At 47.2% G+C, this 23610-nt stretch overlaps 1 protein-coding gene and 1 non-coding gene across 5 annotated transcripts in view; one reads left to right on the forward strand and one right to left on the reverse strand.

Moving 5' to 3' along the window:
* Positions 1-23610, forward strand: part of FGR (FGR proto-oncogene, Src family tyrosine kinase) — a 52216-nt gene that overhangs the window by 23691 nt on the left and 4915 nt on the right. For 2 of the 4 annotated variants that reach the window (XM_035118679.3, XM_088672383.1), the window contains exons 2-8: positions 10521-10581; positions 17843-18107; positions 19632-19734; positions 20325-20423; positions 20745-20848; positions 21454-21603; positions 22576-22740. In XM_035118679.3, the coding sequence (XP_034974570.1) occupies positions 17855-18107; positions 19632-19734; positions 20325-20423; positions 20745-20848; positions 21454-21603; positions 22576-22740 (874 nt within the window). In that variant the 5' untranslated portion in view covers positions 10521-10581; positions 17843-17854. Of the gene's footprint in view, positions 1-7434; positions 7481-10520; positions 10582-17842; positions 18108-19631; positions 19735-20324; positions 20424-20744; positions 20849-21453; positions 21604-22575; positions 22741-23610 lie in introns of those variants that run through there. The other 2 variants (XM_088672384.1, XM_035118681.3) reach the window with 2 other exon arrangements.
* Positions 8914-8987, reverse strand: TRNAT-GGU (transfer RNA threonine (anticodon GGU)). Its single transcript has one exon. It is a non-coding gene; the product is annotated as a tRNA-Thr (tRNA).

Genomic DNA, 23610 nt, shown 5'->3' on the forward strand with positions numbered 1-23610 from the left:
TCTCGGCAGGTTTATTTACTTTCATAAATAGCACGGCCCCAATCCCTTCTGGATGGAAGATGAGTACCATTGTCCCAGTTTTCAAAAAAGGGGATAGAAATGATCCACAGAACTATCGCTCAGTTAGGCTACTAGACATTTCCTCCAAGCTTTATGTGTGACATCTCCTTCATATTATCAGACTGGCTGCACACTAATAATATTTTTCATGAAGACCAAGCAGGGCCTAGAGGATACAGTATTATCGATCAACGCTTCACATTGATGCACATCATTAGGAAATATACTGAAAACATCAAGAACACTCTATATGCCGCTTTCATTGATCTCTCTGCTGCTTTTATTCTATTAAGCAAAGCAGAGTCTGGGAGAAACAGTGACATGGAAATGAAGGTTAGAGTAGATCTTAAGGGTGGTGTGTCCAAAGCTTTCAAATCGACTTGAGGATTGAAACAAGGGTAGATTTGGGCCCCCAGTCTTTTTAAGTTCTGTACTAATGACTTGGTACCTTATTTAGCCCAAGTTTATTCCCCTTCTCCAGTAATTAGGAAGTTAAAAAATTCACATGTCTGTTGTACACTGATGACACAAAATAAAAAATTCTTTCAGTAGCACCTTAAAGACCAACTAAGTTTTTATTTTGGTATGAGCTTTCGTGTAGAAGTGTGCATGCACACGAAAGCTCATACCAAAATAAAAACTTAGTTGGTCTTTAAGGTGCTACTGAAAGAATTTTTTTTATTTTGCTTCGACTCAGACCAACACGGCTACCTACCTGTAACTAGAACAGATGACAATCTTCTTCCTCTTTCTCACCTGGGCCTTAAAAATGTTTTGGCTGCTTTCAGTTCCTATTGTAAGCACGAAAGCCTCTCCAAAACCAATATCATGATTTTTGGTAAACACAGTACAGTACTAGATTTAAATGGAGTACGGGGATCATCATGATTTAGAGCAGATCTGATCTTTTATATACCTCTTTAGTGAATATCTGCCAAGTTGGAACTGGCATATTGAGGCAGTGAAGGCTAACACATAGAAAGCCAATAGGGGCACTGATGAAATTTTACTATAATGAGAGTGGTTAGCTATTCAAACCTGCACTGAAAAATTACAGTAGCAAAATGATTCCTCAAATGTTGTATGGAGCTGAAATCTGGGGCCACAACTTGAACTTCATTAAAGGGTTAGAAATAGTGCAGAATCAATTTATTAGGAGATTATTCTCCTTACCTACAGTAGTGTCAGCATCTCTTTTACACACTGAAGCCAGGTGGGAAATGTTTAACGCCAGAGCAGCTTGCGCCTAGTTAAACTACTTGAAAAGACACTTCTTTACCCACTGAGCATCTCCTGGCTATGTGTTCTGTGGATAGGGTTGCCAGACTCAATAGAGGACAGGACGTCTGTGCCTTTAATTGCCCTGCTCTCTTTTGAGTCTGGAAACCTTAAAGAGAAACCAGCAGACCCTTTGTTTAATTTCCAAGCAAAGGGTCTGCTGGTTTCTCTTTAAGGTTTCCAGACTCAAAAGAGAGCAGGGCAATTAAAGGCACAGAAGTCCTGTCCACTATTGAGACTGGCAACCCTATCTGTGGAACTGAGGACTATCCATCTGTGGAATTCAAATGGTCAAAGTATTCTAGACTATTATTGTTTTCAGGAGTTCAGCATGGATAAGCTTCAGCTAAGGGACCGGCTCTTATGGATAGAATCCAGAAGGGACCTGCAATCAATTTGAACTATCAATTTTTCCTTTTTTGAAAACAGAGCATTTCAGATCTAGCTATTTGACCAAACTCTTGCCTGCCTCGTTAAGAACTGCTTTTATTGAGTTGCAATTTCAAGTGATGGTCGCTACGAAAAGGTACTGCACTGTACACAGACTCTTTATTTGTGGGCAGCCCCAGGTAGAATATATGTCCCATTGTATGCTAACTTGTCCATTAAAAGCAGATCCAAGGAGGCTCTTTCTAAAACCCCTCTTTGGACGGGAAATCAGCTCTCCCTGACAGAGCGGGTCCAGTGGTTGCTGAGTGACAACAGTGCTGTAGTGGCACATAAAGTGGACCTTTTTTGCTCTGGTGGCAAAAAAAAAAGGTTAGGAGAGTTACTGTATCCCTAGTGGTTTCCCTGTTATTGTCACCTTCCTAATTTATGGTTCCTGTTTTTATTTGCAGTTGCTTGAGTTATATTTTAAGCGGCTTGTGGTTGTATGGATTTGCCATGGCTTTTGGCTAGTACAGTGTTTTTTATTATTATTATTAATCGCAGAGATAGATGATGGGGCAGCTCCAACAGGCAACAGAGCTACACCAGTTCCTACCTATTTCATTCTGGGCCAGCACACACAAGCAGGAAACAGGCTGTGATATGAAAGTGAAGGCAATACACTTGTTGATGAAACCACAGTTGGTTATTTCTGTGTCATCGGATTAGACTTTGGCCAGCGTGGTTTTCTGCTCTGAAAAGCGCCACGTGGTCTGTGAGGTGGAAATGGAACTTTTGTATGGGTTTATTTACTGCAATTTGAGCTTGCCTTTTTTCTGTGTAGCTGAAGGTACCATGGGGTGGTTCTCTCACGCTTCCATTTTTTTCTTGTGACAAAACAATCCTGTGAGGTAGGCCAGGCTGCCAGATGGTGAATGGCTCAAGGTCACCCAATCAGATTTCATGGCTGGTGGGGGCGGGGGGGGGGAGGCAGCCTCAGCCCTAGCCCAACACACTTAACTGCTGCACCAGACCGGATTCGCAATGTTGGAAAAGTCATGGTTTTCCTCAAGGGTGGGGCTGGTTCACTGCTTCCTGATTGGGGTGAACAGACCGGTATGGCTCCTCTTTGTTTGGTGTCTCTCCGCGGCAGTTGCAAAATGGAGAAGTTTGCTCAGCCGATTGTGAGTCAAGGAACTTTGATCGGGAAGGGTAGTCCAGTTCATCTTCCTCTTCCCGCTTTGCCTCAGGTTACACACAGCCAACCGATGCCCTTCAGATGTTGCTGAGCTACAGCTTCCGTCATGCCTGATGGGAGTTGGAGTCCAACAACAACAATGGCTTCAAGTTGCAAGAGAGGAGATTCTGACTAAATATCAGGAAAAACCTTCTGGCAGTGACAGCTGTTTGACAGTGGAACGGACCCCCTAGCAAGGTTGTGGATTCTCCTTTTTAAGCAGAGGTTGGATGGCCATCCGTCATGGATGCTCAATGCAGCTGAAATTCCTGCATTGCAGGGGGTTCGACTAGACGACCCTTGGGGGTCCCCTTCAACTCCACGATTCTATGATTTTATTAACATTTTGAGGGCACTGCATTGGCTACCCCTGATGTGGGCTGGTCCAGGAGGAGAAGTGTTCTTCTAGTGTTCTTCTAAGTGGCGCTATAAAGGTAAAGGGACCCCTGACCATTAGGTCCAGTCGTGACCAACTCTGGGGTTGCAGCGCTCATCTCGCGTTAGTGGCCGAGGGAGCCGGCATACAGCTTCCAGGTCATGCGGCCAGCATGACAAAGCCGCTTCTGGCAAACCAGAGGAACGCACGGAAACGCCATTTACCTTCCTGCTTGGAGCAGTACCTATTTATCTACTTGCACTTTGACGTGCTTTTGAACTGCTAGGTGGGCAGGAGCAGGGACCGAGCAACGGGAGTTCACCCCGTCGCAGGGATTCGAACCGGCGACCTTATGATCGGCAAGCCCTAGGCTCTGAGGATTAACCCACAGTGCCACCCGCGTCCCATAAGTGGCGCTATAGCTCGGCACTAAAGAAGGTCCCACATTCCTAAGAAGAGCCTGATGGATTGGCCCATCTTAGTCCAGCATCCTGTTCTCACATTGGCCAACTGGATGCCTGTGGTGAAACCGCAAGCAGGATCTGAGCACAACTCTCCTCTTCTGCAGCATTCAGAAGCGTTACTGCCTCCAGCTGAGGAGTCACTGACAGGCTTATCCTCCACAAATCTGTCTAATCCTCTTTTAAACCCATACATGTTGGTGGCCATCACTGCCTCTTGTGGAAGTGAGCTCCATAATTGAGATTTTCTATTATCTGTCCCAAATCTTCCAACATTCAGCTTCCTTGAATGTTCATGAGCTCTAGTTTTTTGACAGAGGGAGAAAAGCTTGTCTCCTCTTGCCTTCTCCATGCCATGCATTATTTTATAAACTTCTGCAATGTTGCCTCGTACTCGCTTTTTCTCTAACCTGAGAAGTCCGAGATGCTGCAGGCTTTCCTCATGGGAGAGTCACTCCATTCAGCTCCCAGCATCTCTCCCTTCCTATGGTTGTAGCCAATGACCATTTACTCAGAGTAGACCTATTGAAGTCCATGGTCCTGGCCCATTAATTTCAACGCATCTTTTCTGAGTAAACCTTAGTTTAGCACAAGCCCCTGTCAGTAGTTTATAAAGATTTGTCATGATCTACAAGAATAACAAACTGCAGAGGAAATGGAGGAGGAGGAGAACAGTAGCTGAAATGAGAGCAAAAACTATAAAGGAAGGGGGGGCTGATGTCCTTTTGGGAGGCAGAAAACACAAGGAGGGAAAGAGATATCTAATAATTAAATTATGCCTCAGATATTAACAGCCTAGGGGCCTGTGGAATAACTAGAAACCCAGATATTTGTTTTTGATCAGATAAGTAGGAAGAATAAGGAAAAAGACAAGGAAGGAGTGAGAAAGTAAGAGCAATCTCTAACTCTTCATATCTCCAGAAAACAAATTTATACTTACATTTTCTTTTAAAATAACAGTGCTATTTTTCTAGAAAAAAGAGGTACTGGAACTCACCATGAACACCTCCCTTGTTCTCTTATAATGACAATGGCACCCACCTGAGAGGTGCCGGAAGTGAGTTCTGGCTGAAAAAGGCTTGAAAATAGACAGAGGCGCCCTTTCCATAGGGGATAGGGGCTCATTGCGCCAGGGCGCCGGCCTCTCAGGGGCGCCCCAGCATTGGCGGGGCACAACGACCCATTAAGCCGTATGGCTCCTCCTCTGCCGCCAGCTCCTCTCCCTCAGCGCAGAAATCCCCTGCCCACCGAGCCGCTGTCAAGCAGCGGTGATGGGAGCGGCTCCCTAGGGGCCTCCTCCACGTCACCGGTGCCCGCTCCCCCCCCCACTCCTGGGGCACAGGCGGCGGCGTGGAAACCACCTCCTGCTCCTTGGGCTGCTGGGCAGCAGCAAGAGCGCTGGCAGCGAGCTGTAGTCACCCCGTCCTTTCCTGCCCCACCAAACGCAAAGCTGAATCTAATCCATATAACTCCATTTATACCTGTGACTGGGAGAGAAATCGACTTCTATCCATAGTCTTTCACCATTTGCTGGCTTAAGGAGCGGGCGACGCGTAATTGCACGGAGAGCCACCGGCTCACAACGCAATGCGAAGCCCTCATACTCTCAGCCGGAGTTTTACACGACAGCGCGAGAGTGGAAAGGGGGCACATAGGGCGATCTTTGGAAATCGACCGGATAACTTGACAGCTTTGGCAGGCAGCGGACTCCTTCTTTCAAGGAGTGAAGGGGACTGTGGAGGTGGATAGCTAGGCATTGTCCCCTCCCCCCGCTTTGTAAATAGGTCGAAAAACTAGTTCAACAAAGTGAAAATATTTCATGCAGTCTTTATGAAGGCAACTGTCCCTTCCTTGCAGACTCCAAAGTTGGCCGATACAATTCTAAAGTAACCCACTTCTTTGAGCGCCCCTTTGAAAGTGAGGGGGGGGGGTCCCTTACGGCTAAGTTCACGGTGGTGTTTGAAAACCCTGCGGGTCGGCGTCAAAATCAGCCTCCAAGAACACAGCTCTTAATATAGCAGGCAAAGCAGGCCGGAATTCAAACTTGACACAGATTTATTATCCCCTAATCTCCCTGTCGGGCTGACTATACTCTGTGCATGTTCAGTGATACATTCTTTTGACCTCACATGCTCCCAGGACTTCGCCCTGAGCATCATCGTGGGCGCAGCATCTAGGGATGAAGCTGTCACTCGGATGAACTCTAAGGAGGAGGCAGGGCCAAGTTCATAATTTTGGGAAAGGGAGGGGGCACCGGAGGGACCTTTGCACCATGATGCTGGATGTGCTTAAGACAGCCCTGAAAATAGATACCCCTTTCTGCAACAATGCATCTACAAAAGGCATGGGCGTAGGCAGGGGGCAGTTGCCCCCCCAGAAGCAAAAGGCTGAGGGGCGCAGCGTGGCAGCCCCAGGCTTACGCTCCCTGTGCGCCTCTGGAGCTTCGAGCCGGTAGCGGGAGCCTGGGGCCGCCTCCTCGGAAGAACTGGGAGGCGCGGAGGAGGCAGCCACAGGCGCACACTCCCCGCGTGCCTCTGGAGCTTCGCGCTGGGAGCCGGAGCAGGCCACATAGCCCTGCCCACATTCCCTCCCGTGCCTTGGCCCCGCCCCTTGCCCCCCAATTTTGCTCCTGGGTACGCCCCTGACAAAAGGGGTGAAGTAACCCAGGCCCAGCCTGACCCTTCTCAGTTACACAGCCTCACTGGCTTGACTTCGCATCCTCCTTGAGAGATTTTACCTGGGTGGAATGCATTCTTCAACTTAGTGCCTCTTCCTGACCTGGAATTGGAACAGAGAAGGGGAATGTGAGTCTGTGCAAAAACTAGCCCTCTGGACTCTCCCCGGCCACAATCCCTCTCCTCTCCTCAGGCCACAGCCCTTCCTGGGTCTGCTCCACTGGAATATCTCCTTGAACCCCGATGGTCCATTTTTGCTTGTCTGGATGGAGGACAGACAGGAGTATGTGTGTGTAGAAACTGGCTTAGTGTACAATGATAATTTTCCCTCTCTCTCTCTTTTGCTCTTTTCACTTTTTCCTCTGGTCCTTCCCACCCCTGGCACGTGGCCCCTGGAATGTTGCCCAGAAGGGAATGGGGGCCTCGGTCTGAAAAGGTTTGCCACCCCTGACTTAGAATAACCAGTTTGCCACTAGGGGGACCAGAGGATGGCATGTCATACGACAGACAGACGTGTCAGTCTCCGTCAGAACCTCTCTTTGTTACTGTTCAGTGAAGGGTTGAAGAGCTGTGGTGGGCTTGGCTGCCCCTGGCTGCCCTGGAGGTCTCTATCTTCCTTCTCACCGCCACCCCTTGCCCTTTGGGTTACTTTGAAGGGCACCCAATGCCCTTGAGCCATGACACGTCCAATTCAGTCCATCGTACTTTGCTCCCATTGTGTTAAGGCACCCACCATGGAAAACAATTTCACAGACCAGCCGTCAGGAGAGAAAGATCGGGGGTGACAATTGCCTGGCCGGCAACTGGGCCTGGTGGCGAAACAGAGAGTGGAGCAAACTCGGCAGAGGGCCCAGAGCAGGGAGTCTGGTGCTGCTGCTGCTGCTGCTGCTGCTTATTTAGTGGGGGTAGGGATGAAGGGAAGGTGCATTGACTTCGCTCCAGCTATTGGGAATTAACAGTGTGTGGAATCAGCAGCCCTCAAGATTGCACGGTCACATGTTTGGGCATAGACATGAGAAAACTGGTGAGCAAACAATTTAAGGTGCCTAAATGCAAAATAACATAACTGGGCTTACAAGCCTCTCTGTGAAAAAAGCAACCTAACAGATGTCTCAGACCCTCCAAGTTTCCCTATTTTCCAGGGACAGTCCCAGATTTACAGAAGCCGTACCAGTTTCTGATTTGATTCCGGAATGTCCCTGTTTTCATTGGAGAAATGTTGACGGGTGTGGAACAGGAGAACCCTATTTTCATTGGAGAAATCTTGGAGGGTGTGATATCTTAAATAAGAAAAATAACATAAAAACGAGCCTTCTGGATCAGGCCAATGACCTATCTAGTCCAGCATTGTGTTTCCATAGGAGCCAACCAGATGGGGAGCCCGCAAGCTGGGATTGAATCCCATTTTGAAACAGCAACCATCTGGGTGTGCCTTTCGTCTCACCTCTCTGCAAACTTTGCAACCCAATCAGGATGGGTGCTCCATAAACAAGCCACCTGGAAATGGCTGAGAATGCTTACGCTGTAGAACAAGCTCCGTTGCAGCTTGTGTGGTCAACTCTTCAGTTTCTTTGCTGGAATCCCGAGGTCCATTGGCTGGAGTCGGGTGCAAAAAGAGGAAGGATAGGGAAAACATACACTTAGGATTAAGAAAGAGGGTGCCCTTGAGCACCGGGGCTGAGCTTGCAATCCTACCACAGGCAAGAATCCACTCCTGGTTCTCCAACCGTTTTATTTTATTTTCATTTCAGCAGCTTAATTTAGAAAGCATTGGATGGGTGGGGGAGTCATTTTGTTGTTGCAGTTGAACAACTGGGAGTTGCAAAGCCTTGCCAATTTACGGCAAATCGCCCAGAAATGTACTAATAGATCCCAATCCACCTCCTGCCTTGCCCTCCCCTAGCTAAGTGCAGAGCCACAGGGAATCAGGATGGAATTGGAAGGATCCAGGGAGTGAGGGGGTGTCATGGGCCCCACAATGCTGTCAGGATCAGGGCTGGGCTGGCAAGCCCCAAGGTGGCAGTAGCAGCAGCAGCAGCAGCAGCAGCAGCAAGCGGAAGTAGAAGGAACAGAGAGGTGGGGCCTGACTGATGGGAAGTGGGATTTGAAGGCAGCGCTCTGCCGCATGTGCCTTGCCTTCAGCCACTTCAGAGGGGAGAAAAGGCATGCCAGCTCCCCTCCCAACTTCCTAGTAAAGTGGAGAGTCTCAGTGGAGGCTGGGGAGGGCAGGTAACTCAGAAGGTGGCAGCAACTGCTACAAAGTCTGTACTGTTACTTCCCTGAATAAATACCTCTTCCTTACTTACACATAACAGCTTCTCTCTGCATGCTTTGGGCGCGAGATGGGACAGTGGGCAACACAGGGAACCCTTGAATAGAGCAATCATAGAATTGTCAAGTTGGAAGGGGCCCTGGGGATCATCTAGTCCAACCCCCTGCAATGCAGGAATATGCAGCTGTCCCATACGGGGATCGAACCTGCAACCTTGGCGTTACCAGCACCACGCTCTAACCAACTGAGCTATCTGGGCTGTGAGCCTTCCTGTATCCTAAGAACAGTAAGGAAGCATAACAAATAAGTAGCTTGGCCCCCTTAACCCTCCTGGGATTTGAGCACAAGGCTGAGTCTTAACCCTGCCATATTCCACAGCCAGAGACTGAACCTGGTTACTGGTACCTCCCAGACGGTCAGGGCAGTACAAAAGGAACACATGCTGTCTTCTCCCTCCAGGTGTGCCTTGCGTCCAACCCAGATCTGGTCCTGAGGGCTGGGGCACACTTGTTGTTGTTGTGTGTACATTTATACCCTGCCTTCCCCCCTGACAGGGACTCAAGGCGGCTTACAGATAAAAATCAGAACAGCTAAAAACAGAACAGATTTAGTGGATGCTCGGGGGAGGGGAGGGGTGGAATGGGAGAGTCCTGTTGCACAAGCAGAAATTCTTGTGCTCGTGGAACATGTTATCTCCACAAGTTTGGATACAACCTCCAGTATTTTGCAGGAGGGATTCAAGTGAATACCAGGACTTTTTTGTAGTTTGGAAAGTGACAGGGAAATGAATTGGAAAGTGTGGAATTAATTAACAACAGGAAGACTTATAAGCACCCTGCAAGCAATTCAGGATGAATGCAGAACAAATGCTTATTAGTAGTATTTATTATTATTTACTTATTTAGAGCATTTGTACCCCACTCTAGCAGGTGGTGCTGTGGTCTAAACCACTGAGCCTAGGGCTTGGCGATTGGAAGGTCAGTGGTTCGAATCCCTGCGAAAGGGTGAGCTGCCGTTGCTCGGTCCCAGCTCCTGCCAACCTAGCAGTTCGAAAGCACGTCAAAGCGCAAGTAGATAAATAGGTACCGCTCCGGCAGGAAAGTAAATGGTGTTTCCGTGCGCTGCTCTGGTTTCACCAGAAGTGGTTTAGTCATGCTGGCCACATGACCCGGAAAAACTGTTTGCAGACAAACGTTGGCTCCCTCGGCCAGTAAAGCGATATGAGCGCCGCAACCCTGGAGTCATTTGCAACTGGACTTAACTGTCAAGGGTCCTTTACCTTTTTACCTAGCTAAAAAGGCTCACGGAGCGGCTTACATACAGACAATTAAACCAAAACAAAACATGATACAGAAGGGGAAAGGGACAGGGAGGGAAGAGGAAAATGAAGTTCAAACTCGGGCACCAATTCTTGAACATTTGTCGTTATAATGACCAGATTGCAAGGTTCTATGACCTTACAAATCAGAACGAATGCTCCATAAAGGCCAGGTATAATCTACCCTCTGTGTAAACTTTGCGCAAGACAATCAAATGCTCAGTAAATGCAACACAGACTTGTAGCAGCCTTTGCAATGTCCACCAGAGGAATGGGACTGTCATCTGGGTCACCTGTGTTGTGAGTCTTGACATAAGGATTCCTACCTGTCTGCAAGGACACTGCGATGGATGGATGCCGGTGTGCTAAGTGCTTGTCCCTTGGTGGGAATATGGCAGTGTAGGGCATGAGATTTAGTATCTCTGGGTAGTAACCAAGCATCCTTCTGTTTGTCTTCCTGCTGTTTTTTCTTAGGCACGTGTTCCCGTCCAGCAGGAGACATGACACAACAGCACTGACCTGACGGGACAGCCTGGTAAGTGGGCAGGTGGTAGGGGAGAAATTTGAGTTAGTTTGCATTCTAAAGGCAAACTTAGCCTAATTTGCAGTTTCCAAAACAATGGAATTTGAAATTTGCACTTTTCTGAATTTCATAATGCAGTTCTCTGGCCAAGCAGCATGTACCGAAAATGCATATACCAGGGTAAAGTGTCCACTTAAAATGCATTTCTTCATCCTGACTTGTTGGGCAAAAGACTCCTGCATTGTAGGGGTTGGACTAGATGACCCTCATGGTCCCTTCCAACTCTACCATTTATGACTGGAGAAAATGGTCTGCGCATGTGTGGCTTTGTCATTGTTTTATGTCTGCCAGAAACTATAAAATGCCTGGTTTGTGCTGCAATAATGTTATGGAGATCCCCCGGGACAAAATTACTTTAATAATAATAATATTTTTTACCTGTCCTTTATCGAAAAACAGGGTTGTCACCAGAGGGTGGCTACCTTGGTTATTTGCTTGGGCTACAAGACCAGTAAAGGGGCCACTGCCCTAACATTTGCACCATTTCCACCTTGCACAGAATATCCAAGAATCTCAGTTGCAGCATAGATGAAATCTCAGTTTGCCTGTCCTGCCTGCCCTGCCTCTCCCAGGTTAGGGTGTCCACTGAGGGCTCCCCAAATTCTGGAGCCAGCCCTGATCAAAATATTCCAGGGTAGAGATGCAAGAAGACATCAATTTCTGTTCTGCCCTGTATTTGTTGCATGGAACTCTGTTTCTATTCCACTACAGCTCATTTTCCAACAAAAAAACTTAATAAAAAAATTCCTTCAGTAGCACCTTAAAGACCAACTAAGTTTTTATTTTGGTATGAGCTTTCGTGTGCATGCACACTTCTTCAGATACAGTGAAATGGAAGTTTCCAGGCACTTATGTAGAGAAGGGGTGGGGAGGGGTGGGGATGGGGATGGGGGATCACTCAGAAGGGTGGTGGAAATGGGTGATTGACTGACTGATAGCTGTTGATGACCGCAAACGACTGCAAATGGTTTTGCATGAAAAAGCAAGGGTTGAGATGGCTGAAGATCGCTTATCATGTATAATGAGATAAGAACCCGATATCTCTGTTCAAACCAGGTCCCTCCATGGTTTTGAGCTTGGTGATAAGTTGCAATTCAGCAACTTCTCTTTCCAGTTTATTTCTGAAATTCTTTTGTAGTAAGACAGCTACTTTGAGATCTTGTATAGAATGTCCTGGGAGATTGAAGTGTTCTCCTACTGGTTTTTCTGTCTTCTGGTTCCTGATGTCAGATTTATGTCCATTTATCCTTTGGCGTAGGGTTTGGCCTGTTTGTCCAATATAGAGAGCTGAAGGGCACTGTTGGCATTTGATGGCATACACAATGTTAGAGGATGAGCAATTAAATAGTCCTGAGATGGTATGTTGGATGTTGTTGGGGCCAGTAATGGTGTTGTCTGGGTGTATGTGGCAGCAAAGTTGGCATCTGGGTTTATTGCAGGCTCTGGTACCAGTGTCCATGTTAAGTCTGGTGGTTGTATTATTGTGGGTGAGGAGTTGTTTAAGATTGGGTGGCTGTCTGTAGGCAATGAAAGGTCTTCCTCCCAGAGCTTGAGAAAGGGAGCGGTCATTGTCCAGGAGAGGCTGTAGATCTCTGATGATGCGTTGTACTGTTTTAGCTTGGGAGCTGTATGTGATGACTAGTGGTGTTCTGTTATTTTCTTTTTTGGGTCTGTCTTGCAGCAGGTTCTCTCTAGGTATCTGTCTGGCTCTGTTGATCTGTTGTTTAACTTCATCAGGTGGATATTTTAGTTCTAAAAAGGTTTGCTGTAGATCTCTTAGGTGAGATTCTCTGTCTGTAGAGTTGGAACAGATGCGGTTGTAACGTAAGGCCTGGCTGTATACGATGGATTGTTTGGTATGTTTGGGATGGTAGCTAGAAGCATGTAGATATGTTTGTCGGTCAGTTGGTTTTCTGTATAAGGTGGTGTCTATACGTCCATCCTGTATTTTTATAGTAGTGTCCAAAAAATGTATTTCTTGCATAGATTGGTTCATTGTTAGGTTGATGGTGGGGTGAAAGTCATTGAATGTCTGGTGGAAGGTTTCCAGGGTCTGTTGTCCATGTGTCCAGATAATAAAAATATCGTCAATGTATCGCAGGTACAGGAGAGGTTTGAGTGGGTAGGAGTTAAGGAAACGTTGTTCTAAATCTGCCATGAAGATGTTGGCATACTGTGGGGCCATGCGGGTGCCCATGGCTGTGCCGCTGATCTGGAGGAACAGGTCATCACCAAATTTGAAGTGGTTGTGGGTAAGGACAAAGTGGCAGAGTTTGGTAGCAAAGTCCGCTGTGGTTTTATCTTATATAAAAACTTAAAAACTTATATAACTTATATAAAAACTTATATAAAAACTTTTATAAAAAACTTAAGTTACTCATCTCGCTGTCCACCAGTGAAAGTGCTGACTTACATAATTAATTACATAAATTGCATTGCCATTATATTATTCCTCCCTGTTCATTTCAGCGCAAAGGTCCGACAATGCAAACAGGGGAAGAAAACGCAATCAATTACATATTGTTTGCGGACTGAAAGCAACGAGAGCAAATGCCAATCCTGTTTGGCTGGATTGATTTCTGTTCTGGACATGGGATGAATAAGCGAATGCCGGAAATTTCTGCTTCCGTTTCCATCAGAATTCCCCAATATCCCTTTTCCGGGGTGTGTGTGTGTGTGTGTATGTGTGTGTTAATAAATGGCACTCCACAATAAATGCAATTTCAAAACCCACGAATAAGCAACAAGACAGAAGACTGCAAATATATTTTTAAAATGCTGCAATGTGCCCCAGTTATTGGTTGCATGAGAAATATCCCCCAGACAACAGCCGTGGTTCCTCAGTGTGGGTCTGAGAGAAGGAACCCCTGGCAATGTTATTGTCTCTGCATGTTTATATATATCTTGCCTCCCCCTTGCACAGCGCCAACCATTCCTCACTTGCTTCCCACTGTCCTACTAACCCAGGGCTGTCAGTGGCAGGTGTCTCTAATGTCTCTGTCACTCCGAATTAAGAGATGCTCCCTCCCACCCCAACCCCCTCCTGGGTGACTTGCCTGCATTCCTTCACTACTTGCAGATCCAGACTCTGCCTAAGGGCCTGTCTAGATGCAGCTTTGCGCTCGCTTTCCTTCCACAAAGATGGGAAGAGCTTGCTTTCTGAAGGTGGCATGGGGGGGCACATGTGGGTTTTGTTTTGCCTTCCCTGGGCAAATTAAAATCCCTCCTCAAGCCCATACAGGGACTGATTTGTTTATTTTTATATATTTCAGGGGTGTGTGTATATAAATCTCTGTCTCTATGTATTGATCGTGTGTGTGTGTGTGTGTGTTTGTTTTCAATCATTAAATGCAAATAACTAGGACTAAATTAATCTGTCTATAAATATACAAACGTTATATATCTAAACATTAAATACACATACCGGTAGTAAGTAAGTAAATTGTAAGTTGTTTTTAATATTGTGTTTTCATGTTGTAACCTCACCCAAGACTTTGGGTAATTAATAATAATAATAATAATAGTGTGCAAAATCTTTTTTTAAAAACATTTTAAAATTTATTTCTGACAACCCAAAAGTACAGTAGCAGGGTATTACATTGTACCATAAAAAAAGGAATACTGGCACAGCAGTCAAAATCAAGACACCCATATTTCCCAAGCTGGCGTAGAGGGTGAATGTGGGGCATCTAAGTCCAAAGCAGAGGAAATAAAATCCCCCCCAGCTGATGTGGAATTGTTCTGGGCCTCCATTCGTCTGGAGACACACAATTATATGTGTTATTTCTTCCATAAAAACCATAAGTTCTTAAACTTGCTATGTTTTTTCAAACTTTTCCACTGCCGGGCTACTGAAATCCCTGCTGCAGCAAAGGTTCTTTAGAGTGACAAGCTCTCATGTTAAATATGCATATTGTGGAAACTCATTCAACATTATTCAATATAAGATAACCTGGTCGTTTCCTTTAATTTGCAAAACAATCAGGGCTCTAAACAGAATTTCCTTAAGCTAACTATATTTCATTATCTAACCAGAGTTCTGATATATTTAAATCTGTCTCTCCTCCAATAACCAATATGGATTTATCACCTCCTGTGCCCTTTCTTTCCAATATATGATCAAGCTCCACTTTTCTACAAATCTCACTGCCAGCCTTCTGTAATCCTTATTATATTTGCAAGTTTGGTCATCTGAGCTACATTTAGAATCTTAGTCAGATTTCTTCTATGCTTGACACAGAGCTATTTGGGCTGCTGTAAGAAAGTGCGGCCTCCATTGATTTATATACAGTACTTCTTAATATTCACAATTTCTAAGCGGTGTGAGATAAAATGTTCTGGGTTTTTTTAATTAAAAAAATACATAGAATAAGAACAATTAAAATTCATCCTGGAAACAGAAAACTACATTAAAATGCTGTCAATTTCAAAGTCAGGGTACAGGGACAGTTACAGTTGATTTGGAGGTCTTACGCAAGAAACTTGTTTCCCCAAAAAGATTGGATTTTTTGCAGTAGGGAAAATGATGGAGAAATGTACTAGGAAGTGTGAGCTAACACTTGCTTTTCACGCAATGCATGGGTGTTACCAGGATTTTTTGTTGGGCGGGGGCAGAACTTCAGTTAGCAATGTATTTTTATTGATTGGGGGGGCAAGCTTGGCTACGCCTGTGATGCAATACCATCTAACCTCCCCGCAATCTGTTCAGAATGAATGGTAATTAACCAGCCAATGCCGCCTTACCAACCTGCACACAGATCGGAATGAATAAACTCAATAAAGTGGGCTTAGAGCAGCATAACTTTGGCACCTTATTTCGTGGAACATTGAACCAGGATATGGTTTCCTTGCTTTTGTTCTGGACATCTTCTTCCATCTTCTGTGTGCGCACCCTCCCTCCCTGACTGACTGTATCTGTACTCCAGATGGCTGAGAGAGATCAGAAGGCGCTCAGTTTTATGTCTCCCGGATTGCAGGGAATATCACCCAGCTGGCAAGATGTTCTGCTTCCTCTGTGCTGTGCACCTCCTCCAAAAATGCAGGCCGGAGTTCTTCTCTCCAATATGTTAACACCGTCAATGAAGCTTCCCTGAAATTCCAGCATCCAAAGCAATTGCTTAGTTTGCCACTGGAAATCATTTCTGGGAAATCGGATGTAACGCAGCTTGCTGAGAGGGGTTTTCATAGGGTTTAGACATAAAGTAAGAGACATCCCGATTCCTAGACAATACCTGTACCCCTTTATGTCTGTGCTGACTTCTCTCTGTCCTCCTTACACTTTCTCTGGGCCTTGAGCACTTAGCCCAGCATCCTGTTCTCGCCTGTGGGAAGTCCATAAGCACAACTGCCTTCTCCCCTCCTGGGATTTCCATAAACTGAATTTCAGAGGTGACCATTCAAAGAGATTGCTCATTGTCTGGCATGGATGTGACTTGAGGCACCAAAGTTTTTGTTTGTTTTTTAAACACCCAGGCCTAAAAATAACCCCACAAACACTTCTGGCAGTCCTAATGTGAATACCATTTGCTTGGAACCACAGGAGGGGGGGGGGCTCCTGTGCTTGAATCCTGCTTATGGGTTTTCCACAAGCATCTGGGTGGTCACTGGCCTGATCCAGCAGGCTCTTCTTAGGTTCTTAATGGGCCCTTTCTACCATTAGCCCTACTGAGAGTAGACCGCTGAAAATGACTGAGGGGTCCGTTAATTTCAGCTGGATACAGCTGGATACAACCCAATAACTCCAGTTCCAATGGGGCCATTCTGAACTGTTCCAAGTGTTCTCCATGAACTCCTGGCCCTATAGAGCAGGGGTCCCCAAACTAAGGCCCGGGGGCCAGATGCGGCCCAATCGCCTTCTAAATACAGCCCACAGACGGGCCGGGAATCAGCATGTTTTTACATGAGTAAATGTGTCCTTTTATATAAAATGCATCTCTGGGTTATTTGTGGGGCATAGGAATTCGTTAATATTTGTTTTCTTCAAAATATAGTCCGGCCCCCCACAAGGTCTGAGGGACAGTGGACCGGCCCCCTGCTGAAAAAGTTTGCTGACCCCTGCTATAGAGCCTACCATGTCTCTGAATGCTTCCCTTCGGCTGCTGTCCCAGACACGTTGCCATGCAACCGGCATGTGGCAGAAAGCAAGAATTGTGGTTGGGGGAGGAGGGGGAGAGAATCACCTCTTGGCAGTCCTTGAGAAAAATAAAGCCAGCAAGCTACCTTTCTTCCTCTGCTGCCTCCAGCTTCAAGTTATGTTGCACCATCTCCACACCCACCCACCCACCCACCCACCTGTACAGCATTGTATGTCTTGCACAGACGGATCTCAAAGGCCTTCCTTTCCTGATGGGCGGCGGAGTAAAGCTGCAACCGTTTATGGTCATGTCATCTCCTCATGGCTTATAGTCAGGGGTTCTTACAGACCCTCCTGGGTGTCAAGATCAGCACAGGGGGCTTTTCTTGACAGTTCTCTCTCTCTCTCTCTCTCTCTCTCTCTCTCTCTCTCTCTCTCTCTCTCACACACACACACACACACACACACACACACACAAGGCATTACCTTCCATATTCTCTTGACCGTATTTTGTGTAAAACAGATTTTAAAAGTGTATTTCAAATTGCTAAAACACACCCACAGGGAGTATAGCTCAGTCTGGAGGCCATGAGACTCTTGATTTCAGGGTTGTGGGTTCGAGCCCTAGGTTGGGCGAAAGATTCCTGCACTGCAGGGTGTTGTGCTAGATGACACTCATGGTCCTGTTGCACTGGTTAGAGAAGAAATAATAATAATAATAATAATAATAATAATAATAATAATAATAATAATAATTCTATATCACCTTTAATCAGCCAAAGGCCTTGGAGAAGAGGAATGCTTTTGCCTGGTGCCATAATAATAATAATAATAATAATAATAATAATAATAATAATAATAATATGGAGGGGGGCAGTTGTTCCTTTCCTCACATTTCAGATCACATGCTGTTGTTATTCTTCAGTATGCACTGTTTGGTTGGGGAATGAAACTGCAAAATTCAGAGAAGTGTGAGTTTTGAAGGCTAGCTGTGTTTAGGTTCGCATTCTGGTTCGAAAAGTGTACCGTAAGTGAGGTAGTTTCTCATTTAAATGTCCCTGCAGCAGCCCTCAGTGTTTCATCCAGTCCTAATTTCTCTTCTCTCCCTCCTCTTTGCCTGTCTCTCTGATTCCATTTCAGGTGCTGCCAGCGATGGGTTGTGTACATTGCAAAAGGAAGAGGCCCAATAAAACACCCAGCAACGGCAGCGATGGGATGGCAAACCTGCAGCCCAGCTCCTGCTACGATCCTGACCCCACCCCACAGAACCCCACCAACACGTTCACGCGCATCCCTGACTACAACAACTTCCAGGCAGGGACCTCGGGGCCTTCCACTCCAGCCTTCATGGGGGGTTCCAGCCTGTATCCCAGCTCCCTCCCCATGCCTGGAGCCGGGATTGCAGGTCAGTCTCTCAGGGAAGGCTGCAGCTAGAGGACTCAGGTGTGGTGGGCAGGCTTTGGCTGGGCCAGCCCTTTGGGGCAGGGCTAAGTCATGGGTGGGGAACCCAATTGAGTCCTAGGGCAACATTTCCTTCTCACCAAACCTTTGGGGGCCACATGCCAGTGGTGGGAGGAGCCAGAGGTTAACATGGGTGGAGCAATGGATGCCCATTTTACCTTTGTACAGGAGGATGGTTGCTAGGTTGCTAGGTGCACAAACATAAACACACACAGTCCCCTCTATCCTCCAATCAGGCAATCAAGCAGCATGGTCACAGAATCTTAGAGTTGGAAGGGATCCAAAGGGATCATATAATTAAACCCCCTGCAATGCAGGAATCTCAACTAGAGCATCCATGACAGATGGCCATCCAACCTCTGCTTTGAAACCTCCAATGAAGGAGAGTCCACCACCTCCTGCAGGACCGTCCCACTGTCGAACAGCTCTTACTATCAGAAAGTTCTTCCTGAAACTCTCTCCTTGCAACTTGAAGCCACTGGTTCATTTCCTGCCCTCCAGAGCAGGCGAAAACAAGCTTGCTCCCTCCTCCATGTGACAGCCCTACAGATATTTGAAGGTGGCTATATCTCCTCTCAGTCTCCTCTTTTCCAGGGTAAACATTCCCAGCTCCCTTAACTGTTCCTCACAAGGCTTGGTTTCCATACCCTTGATCATCTTGGTCGCCAGTCCATCGCACACGTTCCAGCTTGTCAACATCCTTCTTAAATTGTGGCGCCCAGAACTGGACACAGGATTCGGAGCTCTGGGACATACGCCAATCAGACAATAGCACTCAAGAGGAGTAGAAAGCAGGGCTAGTGAGGAGTGTGACATAGGGAGAGAGCTGTAGTGGCTGCAGAGAGTCCTGAGGGCCATGTAGAGATGCAGGGGCGCACGTGAGGGACACGATGACACACATTTGATCCTCGTATCCTCGCATACCTGCCAAGTTCCGGCCTGAGAAATAAGGGACTGGACCAGAAGTAGCAGACCGGAAGTAGTGCTGCCGCCATTTTGGAACTGGGCGGAGCATGCTCAGAAGCGACTTTTGATGCTGCTCTGCCCTGTTCCAAAATGGCCGCCGCACCAGAAGTCACGCTGCAGCCATTTTGGAACTGGGCAAAGCAGCATCAAAAGTTGCTTCTGAGCATGCTCCACCCAGTTCCAAAATGGCCGGCGCACCAGAATAAACCAGGGGGGGGGAATCTGTTTTTTCGGCTGGGGGCAGCTGGAAAAACGGGGTTTTCCCGGGGAATACGGGAGACTTGGCAGCTATGCATCCTCGCTTGTTTCAAAGGCTTACAAAGTTATTTCTGGACAACCTGTTGGATGCAACCCAGGTGGCGGTGGCATTTCCTGTGGACCAATTGTAATTCAGGAAATACCACACTTATAAGTAACATACCTGGGGGTTTCTCGTAAGCTGGAGCTGCCTGTGCAGCTTTTGCTGGGTCTTCTCACTGCCTTTCTGCTGCTGCCCCCGTAGGTGGAGGAGTGACCCTGTTTGTTGCCTTGTACGATTATGAAGCCAGAACAGAGGACGACCTGACATTCAAGAAGGGAGAGAAATTCCACATAATTAACAATATGTGAGTATTGGCTTATGGTATGGCTTGAAGGAGGAGTATAGAACATTTGGTGCTCTAGAGTTGTTGGCTCAGCTACAACCCTCACCAATCCTGGCCCTTGGCCATGCTCACTGGGACCGATGGGAGCCAGTCCATGTGTTCTTATTCATTTATATGCCACTTCCATGTTGTGAACCAGCCTGTGCTCTTTGGATAAAGGGCGGTCTACACATTTAATAAATAATAATTATAAATTAAGTGGTTTACAGCTATACAATCAGCTATAAAATCCATATCTAATTAAAAAACGTACCTAATACAAAACGCACAAAACAATTCATCCTTAATTAAAATGCACAACAGAACAAACCAGGTGGAAAAAAATGGTATTTAAAACAGTTTAGAAGAAGAAGAAGAAAAGATCGGACATTGGGAATTGAACCTGGGACCTTCTGAATGCAAAAGCCTGGGTTCTACCACTGAGCTATTCCTCCACCCGGGTGAGCTTTATAGAATCATAGAGCTGTAGAGTTGGAAGGGAGCACAAGAGTCATTAGTTCTGACCCTTCCTCGTGATTCACTGGCTTCTTTTCTCTCTCCTGTTTCTCCAGGGAGGGTGACTGGTGGGAGGCGAGGTCTCTCAACACAGGAGCGACGGGCTACATCCCTAGCAATTACGTGGCACCCGTGGACTCCATCCAGGCAGAAGAGTAAGTACGGCAGCACCTGAAAAGGGGGGGGGGTGCAGGGGGTAGGAAAGGGGAGAGGTACTCAGGTGATTCTTTGCTTTTAGCTGGGTAAGGAACCTTTTTGGCCTGGCGGGCCAGATCACTTATCTCCCCGCATCCCCAGGGGGTCAAAGTTGAGCCACAGGAGTGGGGAAGAGGGGTCTGTTCCCCCACGGGAAGCACGGTGGGGAAGCAGCACCCAGAAGGATTGAACCTCGCTCTGCTCTACAGAAGCTGGGGACGTGGATCGGGTCCTCTTCCCCTCTGTCTCCAAACATTCACTTCTAAATCTTCTTTTTCCAGATGGTACTTTGGGAAAATTGGCCGCAAGGATGCCGAGAGGCAGCTTCTGTGCCATGGCAACCCCCGGGGAACTTTTCTCATCCGCGAGAGCGAGACCACCAAAGGTAGCACCTTTCTCCCAGGGGTCATCTAGTCCAAACCCCTGCAGTGCAGGAAGCTCAACTAGATCATACGTGACAGATGACCGTCTGCTTAAAAACATCACCTATTCTCCCTGTAAACAGATCAGGATGACAGCTCGTTAAACAGGTCATCTGTGCTTTGAACATTCTAGGTATTTAAACAGAAGGGTCCTAAAAGACCCCAGGGAGGACACAGAAATCAAAGTAACTTATGGAAGAAGAAAGTTCATCTCCCAGATAGGTGGGAAATGCAATCCCTTTTAACTTGGCCTCATGGAGTACAGCACCACCTGCTGCCTTGCTGTGCAATTATGTCTTGATCATTCCTTTATCATTATTTTTTTAATTTATTACATTTACTGGTATTTCCCACCTTTTCCTCCAAGGAACTCAATGTGGCATACATACGGTAGTAGTTCAAAGCTAAGAGGCGGGGCTTCAGAGAAGGGGCAGAACCTTGGCCAGGGACCTGGCTTTTGATAGGTTATTCCACAACTGTGCACCAATCAGTGTCTAAGGAATGTTTTCCGTTTTGCTTTTGCTCCTCCCTCGGGACCTGCCTCTGCCTCCTGGTCTCCTCCTCCCAGGTGCCTACTCACTATCCATCCGGGACTGGGATGAAGTGAAGGGCGACCACGTCAAGCATTATAAGATCCGGAAGCTGGACAACGGCGGCTATTACATCACCACCCGGGCCCAGTTTGAGACGGTGCAGCAGCTGGTCCAGCATTATATAGGTAGGGTGTCGTGGGGAGGGATCAGCAGGAGAACCGCAAAGAAGAGACAGGGACAGGGAGTCTGGACCCTCCTCCAGCCCTTCAAGGATTTGGGTGGCTGGAATGTTTTATTTCACAAAGGTTGCCTCCACAGCGTACGTTGAAAGCACTCCTTTATATCTCTTTAAGAGCAATGGAGGATCCTGGGAACTGTAGTTCGCCAAGAGTGCTGGGAGAAGTAGGTCTGTGAGGTCAGCACCCTGAGCAAACTTCAGTTCCCAGGGTTATCTGGGGGGAAGAAGCCACTGCTATAAAACTATATATAAGAAAGGGCTTTAAATGTATTGTGTGGAGGTGAGCAAAATTAGCTCAACTCTGCCTGGAAGTGGTTTCCGGAAATCCAGCGGTGGATGACATCCATTGGCACTGATGGAACAGAAGGCAGGGAGCCCAACAGTAGGGGGCGCCAGAGCCAGTCTAGTTTTGTCCCCACCCTCCTCCCTGCTGAGTTTTACAGGGGGCACCATTGAGTCTAAGGAGGAAGAAGCTGATAGGCAGTGCTATGCCCTGGACAGGTAGGGTGACAGGGTGGGGGCCGGCTGAGGTTTGTTGGGCAAAGACCCATAGGCCCTAATGGAGCCTCCACCGCTGGAATCCTTCATCCCTAAGCCTAAGACTTGGAAGACTATCCTTCCTCTCTGCTCCGGTCAAATCCTCAGCATCTCCTGGTAGTGCTGAGGAACTCTGGGAAACTGCTGCTTGTCGGGTGTATGTTATGGGGATTGGGAATTGCTACTGGCAAATCCAGTGAGCGCAATGGTTTTGGCTACCGCTTCAGTTTCTGTGTAGTAAAAGGGCATTTTCCACCTTGGTGACCAACTTGTTCTGCACCGGCTATCTTACTGTTCTTTATCTCTTCTCTCCCCCCCTTTTAAAAAAAATGTGTATTCCCCCTCCCCTCCCGTCCTTGCTTTCCGGGGCTCCTTCTTCAAGAGAGAGCTGCAGGGCTGTGCTGCCGCCTGGCCGTGCCATGTCACAAAGGGATGCCCAAGCTGGCAGACCTGTCCGTCAAAACCAAAGACGTTTGGGAAATCCCACGTGAATCGCTGCAGCTTATCAAGAAACTGGGCAACGGGCAGTTTGGGGAAGTGTGGATGGGTAGGACTGACCGCGAGAACAGAGGAGACGGAGCCCAAGAGGGGAGAAGGAAGAAGGCAAAGACACCAGGCCAAGGGCCAGTCACGGGGTGGGGACTTGAGGTGCGCATGCCAACACATAGTGGCATCCCAAGAACATCCAGTGGGCCCTGCTGGACCAGGCCAAAGGCCCTTCTAATGGAGCATCCTGTTTTCGCCGTGGCCAAGCAGGTGACTCTGGGAAGCCTGCGAGCAGGACTTGAGTGCAACAATTCTTTCCCTACTTGGGATTCCCAGAAACTGGGGTTCAGAGGCAGGCTAAAGGCAGAGCAGAGCCATCATGGCTAATAGCCACTGATAGCTTTATTCTCCATGAATTTGTCTAGTTCTCTTTTAAACCCATTCAAGTCTGTGTCCATTGCTATAGTCTTGCTATCAAGGGCTGCTAACGTCCTCACATTATTGTGCCTTTTGGGAAGAAGCAGGAAAAAGAGGGCACCTGGGCATGATTTAACGTCTTCATTCCAACATGCAAAAGTCACCGTAGGGTGAGATTACAATCAGCCGCTGTTGATTTGTTCGGAGGCAGCAATTCTTCTGAATGCCTGTTCCTGGAAACCAGAGGAGGAGAGAGGGCTCTTGTGCTTAGGTCTTGGCTTGTGGGCTTCCCTGGCCACTGCGAGAACAGGAACCTGGACTAGAGGAGCCATTGGCCTGATCCAGCAGGCTCTTTGTATGTTCTTATGCTCCATCTGCGCTCAAAGCAGTTCGCGTAAATACCAAAACAGTGTAAATATAGTAGTAGAGTGCCACTTCATCAATAACTTGTGTAAGAGTGGCCAGGCATTAACTTTATGGTGGTGATTTCTGCAGGCAAGCTTGAACCTGCCCT

Source organism: Zootoca vivipara, chromosome 6 (assembly GCF_965207765.1).
Source record: "Zootoca vivipara chromosome 6, rZooViv2.hap1.1, whole genome shotgun sequence".
NCBI lineage: Eukaryota > Metazoa > Chordata > Lepidosauria > Squamata > Lacertidae > Zootoca > Zootoca vivipara.